The following is an 8762-nucleotide window of genomic DNA, read 5'->3' on the forward strand; positions in this document are numbered from 1 at the left end:
CTCTGAGCCACGGTAATTTACTGACAATTAGTTAATATTTTTTGTGCACTAGTTAATATTTTAAGCGCACTAGTGTTTCTCTTAGGAACAAATATGTCTGAATCAAGCAATTTTACATCTGATAATCTAGCAACTCACACATAAAAAGCTTCAATTTATATTTTGGTGTGCAAAATATTCTTTCTCCCTCCTCATTATTCTTACATGAAAAGGTGCTGATTTACATTAAAAGATGTTGATACCAAGCATGGGATATTTCAGCCTCTGGAAAAGTGTAGTGCAATAAGCTCTAGACATTTCAGCATAACAGAAATCCTCACAACCTTTGCAGTATTTTGTCTCTCTAGTATAGCCTCTTCGACACTGTCATGGATGTGTTAATGGGGTGTGTTTGACAGAAGCAGGATAAAACTGTATAGGGCTTAGCACAAACAAAACCAGTGACCCCAGAAAGCAAGGATTTTGGAGGTGGATGAAGACCTGAATTTTGCTGCTCAGACTTGCTTCTGATCCCTTTTGTAGGAGATCAGAACTGTAACACAGTTGTGAGGAATTGCTTTCAACCAGCCCAACCCGGTCGGTCTTTTCTTCTTGCTCTTAGGAATTGCAGCATGCATAGAGGGGGTAATAAAATACACAACAGGTCAAGAACATGATAGTTGTTTCCATGTCCTCTTTGGGACTTCTGCCGGCTTACAAAGCAACCTTCCCACCCCTCACGGAAGAACTCCTTTGGTACTCACCATTTCCACTTGGCCTCAGAGCGGCAAGTCCCTGCGCCCCTGTGTGTGTGACAGGGGCAGCCCTGGGGACGTGGAGCCTGCTGGGCTCTGCCTGCTAATGGGGGCTCTGCCACGCAGGATGGTGACCGTGTGTTGCCAGCTTCTGCGTGAAAATGGAGAGGGCTCAGTGCATCACACGTGGAGCCTGACAGCAGTTGTAAGAGCTGGGAGCCAGAGGAGCAGGAGGTTGTGAAAGCCTGTTCTTGGTGCCAGGGAAAATCAGGACTCGTCTCTAGAGGCTGAGCCCAGCCTGGCAGAGCCAGCGCTGGTGCAGTGATGGCAGAGCGCACGGGTGTGACTGCTGCCTGCCCCTGCACGGCTGTACCTGCAGGGACTGAATGCACTGGGGCGCTCTGGGTTCAGAAAAAGATGATGGAGGTGACACTCAGTGACAGTCTGTATAGTCAGGACTAATCCAAAGATGACGGACAAGAGAAACTAGTTCAGTGTTACTCATGTTGTATGATCTGCCCCCCATAATAGCTTCCTAAAGCGTTTTTTCTTCCCATCAGGACTTTGCAATTTATAATGGAAATATTTTCATTATCACAGGTAACCTTAGAAATAAAGGCCATGAACATTGTTTATGTTTCATTGACTGAGCGTAACTTGGGCTTCCACTGAGTTCCTTTACAACAGTCCCGTATTTTGTCTGCAGATCAAGGATGTAGAAGTCCTCAACTGTGAATATGGCAAGAACACAATTAAGTTCCTTCGCCTTCATAGAGAAGGGAAGAAGCACTTCGTTAAAGAAGTGGAAGTCTGCACGCATCTCCGGCTGACTTCTGCTCAGGAGTACCTGGATGGAAACAACTCTCTTGTGATACCTACAGACACCATAAAGAATATTGTCCTTGTGTTGGCCAAAAAAAATGGGGTATTTTTTATTTTTTAACTAGCCTTGCTGTTTCTTCTGACTTGATTTGAAAGTGTTTGTTATATTAACTTTTTATTTTCAAAATGCAGTAAACCATATCTCCCCCCACCGGCATGGCAGGTAGGCACTAAAGTCACCTTCAGTGATTTGGGAGAGATTTTTTCCTCCTCCAGTGCTTATCCTGAGGACTCTGCCTTAGTTTTCCAAAGTCTTTTTTTCTCACAGAGCTAGCAGTTCTTTTTGTAGATTTGTCATATAAGATCCTTTTTTTTTTTAATTTAGTAGTACACAATACTGCATTATTCCTATATTGCATTTTTAAACAGGTGTCAAAGCACGTGAGACTCCTCTTAATTCTGTTAACAGTGTTCTTACCTCCCTCAATTGCATCTATCATAATGACAATCTGTAGCATAAATTGTCTGTCTCAGTAATGAAATCCCATCTTTAGCCTGTAAAACTTAATCATAATATTGCCACAATTATTTAAGCATTATACCCTCAAAGCATAAAGCTTCTGTAGCAGTTTCTCAGTCCAAGGACTGCAGCTCACTGTACCACAGAACGGGGGATTTTTGATGCATCTGTAGCGGCTATTTGCAGTGTCTGCTGCAAGCTGATCAAATGACTAGACAGCATGCGCAAAACCAGATATAAGAGAAATAAGTATTTTTAGTAACACTGATCCTTCCCAAATATTTACAACAATCAGAACACTCTACTTCTGCACGAGGTAATTGCTTCTTTCTAATAATACTGTTTGCTCTCTTAGATCTCAACTTTAGAACAATTTGCTATAGATATCTGCAAACACTTCATGACAACGTTTTGCCAAGTGGCATACGTCAAAACCTACGTTCAAGAAGTACCATGGAAACGTCTACACGAGGTATCTAAAATACTAATACGTTCAGTTTGTTTATGCTGGAGTGATTCGTCTCTCTCTCAGTTCCTGTTTTCAAGTTAAGATAGTCTTTACTTACATGTCTGCTCTGAATTGCAGAACGGCGTTCCCCACATCCATGCATTCATATGCGCTCCTGATGGGATCCGCTTTTGTGAAGCTGAGCAGTGCCGAAATGGTGAGAAAATAATATGCAACTTCCCCTTACTTCTCTGTAAATATTTCTGCTATGAGAGATGAAGATGGCTTTAGAGGCAGCTAAAGGTATTAAGGGCTTACAGCACAGCCAAACCACTCCAGAAGTCTAAAACAAAGAGTACTTCTATAATTTAATTTTGCAGTCCTTGACCTTTGAGACATGGCTGAGGAACTAAGGTAGCTCACATTGGTATGTACATCCTAAACATATAACGGTTACAACAGCACACTCAGCAGAACTGCTATGTGTTCTCACAGGATTTAATAGCCCTCTGAGAATGGCCTGCTTACTGTTTTACATCATTCTCTATTCTGCAGTCTCACTATTATCATTACCTTATAGAGAATGTATTGTGAAACCGCAGTGCTGTAGGCCAGTTGCCTAGTTTGTGGTTATTTTCAAAACCCTGTCAACATGCCTTGGTTTTATTTCTAAGAAAGAAGCAATTTCACTGCTGCAAGCCAAGCTGGCTTGAACATTGTGAGCGCTCAGGTCTATGTGCAAACAATTTCTCACATGTATTTAAGTGTGCTTACTATTTTTGCACATCATGTGTAAACAAAGTGCCATGTGACTTCACAAAGAGTTCTGCCATACTTAAAAGATAACAGGCTTTCAAGCTCAGCTGTTGTAAATTGGCATTCCAAAGGGAGTGCAAAAATTATCTTTTCCTGCTATGACTCACAACAAGAGTGTAAGTTCAATGTCACTGTGTTGGTGTTTCATTTAACCCATCTCTCAGACTACTGGGAACTGAGCTGAGACCACTGCATCATTTTGCACCACGGATTTAGAGGTTTTAGGCATTATTTTGGTATCTGTCTATTACTGCCTTAGTGTAACAATAACCAAAGAGCAATTTTTTGAATATTTTCTATTTTTCTTATAAGAGAACCTTCCCTACCTTTAGCATTCTGCTATGCATTTATCAGCCAAACACAGAAATTTATTGTTCAGTTAATCCTCTCTTTTAACACTTTTCTCATAATTAAAAGAAACCTAGTGAGGCTTAATAGAATTATAGGTTTTTTTTTTTTTAAATACCATTATACTGCTGATAAAAGTCTCAGAGCTATTGGAAACTGAAAACATCGTAAATAACTTAACAGAGTCCACATTTGACAGCACAAGCACAAAACATACTGAAAGCAGAGCACAGGCTGTTCACCTCAAAAACTTTGCCTAAGCGTTATATTCTTCAGTGCCAGTCTTAGGCCAATTGCTACACAGCACACCAGTCAGCCCGCCTTTCAGCACATCATTCATTGCAAGGAGCTCCTTCAAACAAGGCTATGTATTTGAAAATTAAATAAATATGTCTCCAGGTCCACTGATAGTATCTGCACTACATGAATAGCCGTGCATTACAGCCTTATACCCGAGCAATGAAGTCATTAAGATCCGAACAAACCCCAGAATATCCTGTCCAAGGACAGTCTCTTCTTGAGACTTTTTTTTAAGCTTTAGTAAATAACAGGGGGATGTAGCCAAAATTATAGATACACCTCCTTGGACTCATTCAAAAACAATAACGAATGTAAACAAGAAAAGAAATAGATAAAATGCAATTATGATAATTTCCAGTGACAGAGCAGTTTAAAACCCCAAACCTCTAAACGATCATGTCATTTAGAAACATCTGTCACAGTGGAATTATTTCCGGTATAAATTCCTGCAAATACATGGTTTAAAGGCAAAGTCTGTCAGTCTTCCCAGTCCAAGGCAGGATTACTATACGCCAGACATATTCAAGGATTAATTTTGAACGAGCTAGTGTGAGCACTAAGAGCAGCACAGAAACAGCAGCTCAGGCTACAGCCTATCTGTACAGGCTCTGAATATGCCTGCGAGCCATAAAGTTTCTCTTTTCTGCATCTGCTTTTTTGGCAGCTCTGGTTGGTGAGATTTTTCAGTTATCAGTTTGGTGTGCTCTAAATGACTGACAGCTTGAAATTGTTTAGCTGCCACCCAAAGGGTTTGTCAGAAGAAAAAGTTCAGAACACAACTGTTTGGTCTTTAGAAGACGATAATCCACCCATGCAGCAGTGATCTACAACAGCACATTTTATAAATAGTAGCTAAGAGCAAAAACATTGTCAGTTCGAACCTGTGGGTGGCATCTGTACCAGTGCCAGCTCCTGGTAACCAGCTGAACTGCAGGGATTTGCTTTGGCTCCTTGCCCTCTCGTTCTTAGGGATGCAAACCTCACAACAGGATGGGTATGCAAAGCAGATTTCTGACTGAGGCTCCAAGCCTTTGTGCAGAGGGTTTCTACACTTACCTGTATTATCAGAAAAGGCTCACCACACCTCTCCTGTACACCGCACCACTACTAGCCTATTTCATTTCCCTTTGGAGCAACTACTGGTCCCTGAACTGACATCAGTGAGAGCTAACCCAGTGCATACCCCAGCTCCACGAAGGTGAGATAAAGGGTGTCTTCAGCTCTCCTTGACTGCAGGTCACTTGATAGGATTCTCTGTTTTCTAGGCTGAGCTCTGATTTCAGTAGTTTCTCTCTTGTTTCTTGCCATTCTGCTAGCATGAGTATGCAGAAAATAATTTCAAAAAGTAGCTAGACTTACAACACAAGCACACAAGTGAGTCCTGGAGAGAGAGCTTCACGACTGTGGAGCTGTCACTGCAAGTACAAACCCAGAGGTTTATTTCTGTCTGCCTGAAAAGGAGCTCATATTGTTGCGTATTTTTGGATCACAGGTCCTCTGGTTGTTTATGCTGGAATTAAAGATCTGAAACTTATGAAGACAACACAGTCTGGATTTGAAGGCTTCTATAAGAATGAACACACCACGCTTCCTGAAAGGAATGACAGGATTTTATGTGGAGAGCTCTTCTGCAAATGGTCATATGGCGAATGCAAGGATTTTGACTTTGACTGCATATGGTATACATCACATCAAGTAGCGCTTACTACCTTATCTATGATCCCAAAGCCCCTCTATACAACACAGCAGGTGTAAGGGCCAGGTCTGCAGTGGCTGTGCAGCAGCTGCTCGCACAGATCTCAGTGGCAGCGCCAAGCACTTGTCACTGGGGGTGAGGCATGCCTCGGGGGTACTCCTCCCCCGATGGGGTGTTAATGGGCAGTGTTTAAATGGACAGTTCAGTGTTCAGTACAGAACATACTAATAACTGATTTGTTAACTACTTTTTAGCAAGACACCTATTTGTGAATTAAAGAGCAGGAGGGGATGGGAATTTGGAGGTGACTCGACAAAGAAACTGTTCTTCCATAAAAACCCATGTGCTATGTATTTGTCAGAAAAGACAGAGAAAATACAAAAAAAAATCCCTCAGTAAAACATTATGGATCTAGACAGAGACAGCTGATAGAATGTTTTGTAAGACTCTGTGTTACCTCTAGGAATCAAATCCGTGAATGTATCCTTGAAGCCTTTTCTGGGCCACCTGACAGTGGGGAATATTCGCCCTCTTACCAGAAAACTGTCAACTGTATCCAGATGCATGTCCTTTCCAAAGTGTCACAGGTATCTTCTTTCCTCCTGCTGGTGTTTTACTTGAATAATAGTGCATTTTAATCAGACCACTGAGAAGATGAAAATGAGCTATTTCTTCCTCTGGCAGTTCTAAATGAGACTGGAAACTGTTTGGTGGTACAGCTGGATGGTCTGAAAAAAATATGAACACACTGAGAAGTTCATCTGCTGCTCCCCAGCTGTGAACACAATGGGGGAGAATATCACTCAGCGTTTGGCAGGACCTGACCTGAGTAAAAGTGAAAGGGGTGCTACAACATTGTCTACATACTCATTAGATTGCATTTGATCAACTGTACCTACGGGGGTGGGGGGGTGTGGCATTGCCTTTCTTTACAGTGAATGAAAAGATTGCCAAGGCTGTTAGCTGGAAAGGTGCCCTAATTCACTGTCTCATCCATTGTCGCGGTTTCAGGTACAGGTCATAGAAGTCGTCTTGAACAACACTTTTTATAATGTCGTAGACATGAAGAATCTAGGCTTGATTAACGACAAAGAAGTAAGTGAATGTTCCAAACACAGCTTGTCTGGACTCTTTAGAAATACTCAGCCTTAACGCATAGCAGCAGCTCTGCACAGAACAGAGTTAAAGGGAGCAGACTTTCTCCCCCAGCCCCAGTGAAAGCTCCACCTTACCTCTAAAAGAGATTTACACTGATTACAGAAGAAGGATAATTGCCTTCTTGTGTTGTTGGTAGAAGCTAAAGGAGCACAGTGGAATGCTTTGGAGATCAAAGGGATCTGAAACAGAGACTACCTCTGAAAAAATCATTCCTGTTTTCTCCACTGAATTTACTTTTAGTTATCATGTCAACCTGTGCAGCTTTAACCAAGCAGAATGCATCGTGGCATCCTCACACACAGCCAGGCGGTGGGAAAAGCTAGCCACTATGGCTCTTCTTTCTGTTCCACTGGCAGCACCGCTGAGGCCAGGGAGCATCCCTGGTGCAGTGGGGTTACAAGCAGGTTAGCTGGGCCATAGGCTAACTCCAGGTGACAGCAGACCATTGCTCTAAGGGAGCAGCGAAAGGACGTTGTACCCATTAGGAGCCAAAGCTCCTAACAGTGTCCAGCAGTGGAAGATTATAAGCCGGGGGTCAGGCAGAGGGTGAGAGATGTAGAGGGATGAGATATATTGTTTGCTCCTCCCTCCACAGCCGCTCTAGCTGACAGCCAGGCCCAGCTGAAAGTCTGTTATGTTATCCTCATGCGGCAGAGAAACTGGGTTATTCATTTTGCATCAATGATTTATAGTCTGTTTATGCTCTAGTCTCCCTCCCTAAGTCTTGTGATTCTGCTGCCATCTTACCCTACCCTTGTCCTCTTTCAGGTGGACATTATAGATCCACTTTCACTTGTCATAACAGCAACATCTACCATAGATGTTCATAAGAGAAGGAAAGGGCCAGGGCCTGAGCCTATGAGGAGGTGAATAGTTGTGGTTTCTGCTGTGATGGTGCTTGGCACAACCCTGTGTCAGAAATGACCTCTGTGTTTGTGCTTATCCCCCTCAGGTTCTGGTTCCAGTGGAAACTCCCTATGGCTCCTGCGCTTGCACGCTTGGCAGGAAGAAGTTCTTAGAAGCACAAAGCCACATGCTAAAAGATGAGAGGCAAAGTCAGTTTGGACTGGCAGCTGCCCTGGGAAACTAAACCTCTTGGCTACACTCACACCTTCCTGATAAACTTAACAGCATGGCTCTCCTATCAACGTATACGCCCTATTGGCCTCTTATGTTGCTGACTGCTTTTTCCCCTATGAACTCCTGAGGTTGGGATTTCTGAAGGACCCTCAGGAATTCAGAAATCAAAGTCTATCCCTGAACCTCAGTGTGATTTGCAGATTGAAATCCCCTACACTCTTTTGAAAATCCCAGCTGGAAATATTAATTAATTTTTAAACCAGCTATTTCCAGACCTCTTAATGAAACAATTAATTAATGAAACAATTATACGTTGGTAACATCTTTTTGACACGTAAAATCAGCAACTCTGTATATTCTATTTACTAATGTTCCTTCAGTAAAATGAATACACAGGCACGAGACCAGATGTTTCATTGATGTAACCTGTCATGACCCCTTGATGCCACACTGATCTACAGAGCTGAGGTTCTGACCCAGTAACTGAGACACCAATTTCTTTGTAAAGGAAATGAAAAAAAGGAAAAAAACCCACACACACAAGTATCTCTCATATCTCCTTTGCGGTGTGAATAGTTACAGTTGTTGACTAATTTCTCTGCATGTATTCTGACTGCATGGCTGCTGCTGTGACTTATCAGACTATACAATTTCTTTTATATTAATCACTGAAGTGTTTGAGGTTTTGGGCTATCTCTGTAAGTTTAATTAAATAGTTTTCTTTAGGTCTAATAATCTCATCATGACTTCTGAGCAGGCAGGAGTCAACATAAGTAACCCTATTATTTTTGGGAGGGGTAGGCAGAAAGCCAGCCAGCCAGCCAGCCAATGCACATCTTA

The 8762-nt window shown here is 42.3% G+C and overlaps 1 protein-coding gene across 1 annotated transcript; it reads left to right on the forward strand.

Annotated features, from left to right (window-relative positions):
* The first annotated feature begins 652 nt into the window (after positions 1-652).
* LOC101917753 (uricase-like) lies at positions 653-8700 on the forward strand. The gene is made up of 8 exons (XM_055815536.1): positions 653-735; positions 1386-1659; positions 2432-2548; positions 2663-2741; positions 5481-5667; positions 6148-6271; positions 6696-6779; positions 7795-8700. Exons 1-8 carry the CDS (start codon positions 653-655, stop codon positions 7930-7932), a joined length of 1086 nt encoding a protein of 361 aa, XP_055671511.1. The 3' UTR covers positions 7933-8700.
* The last annotated feature ends 62 nt before the right edge of the window (positions 8701-8762 follow it).

This window comes from Falco peregrinus, chromosome 10, assembly GCF_023634155.1.
Source record: "Falco peregrinus isolate bFalPer1 chromosome 10, bFalPer1.pri, whole genome shotgun sequence".
Classification (NCBI taxonomy): domain Eukaryota; kingdom Metazoa; phylum Chordata; class Aves; order Falconiformes; family Falconidae; genus Falco; species Falco peregrinus.

Bases quoted from the DNA above. Each gene is read 5' to 3' on its own strand.
- LOC101917753 (XM_055815536.1), top strand. From the start codon at position 653: ATGATAGTTGTTTCCATGTCCTCTTTGGGACTTCTGCCGGCTTACAAA. The intron at 1,660-2,431 runs GTATTTTTTATT...TTGCTCTCTTAG, and splicing joins TGTTGGCCAAAAAAAATGGG to ATCTCAACTTTAGAACAATT. The intron at 6,272-6,695 runs GTATCTTCTTTC...TCGCGGTTTCAG, and splicing joins TCCTTTCCAAAGTGTCACAG to GTACAGGTCATAGAAGTCGT.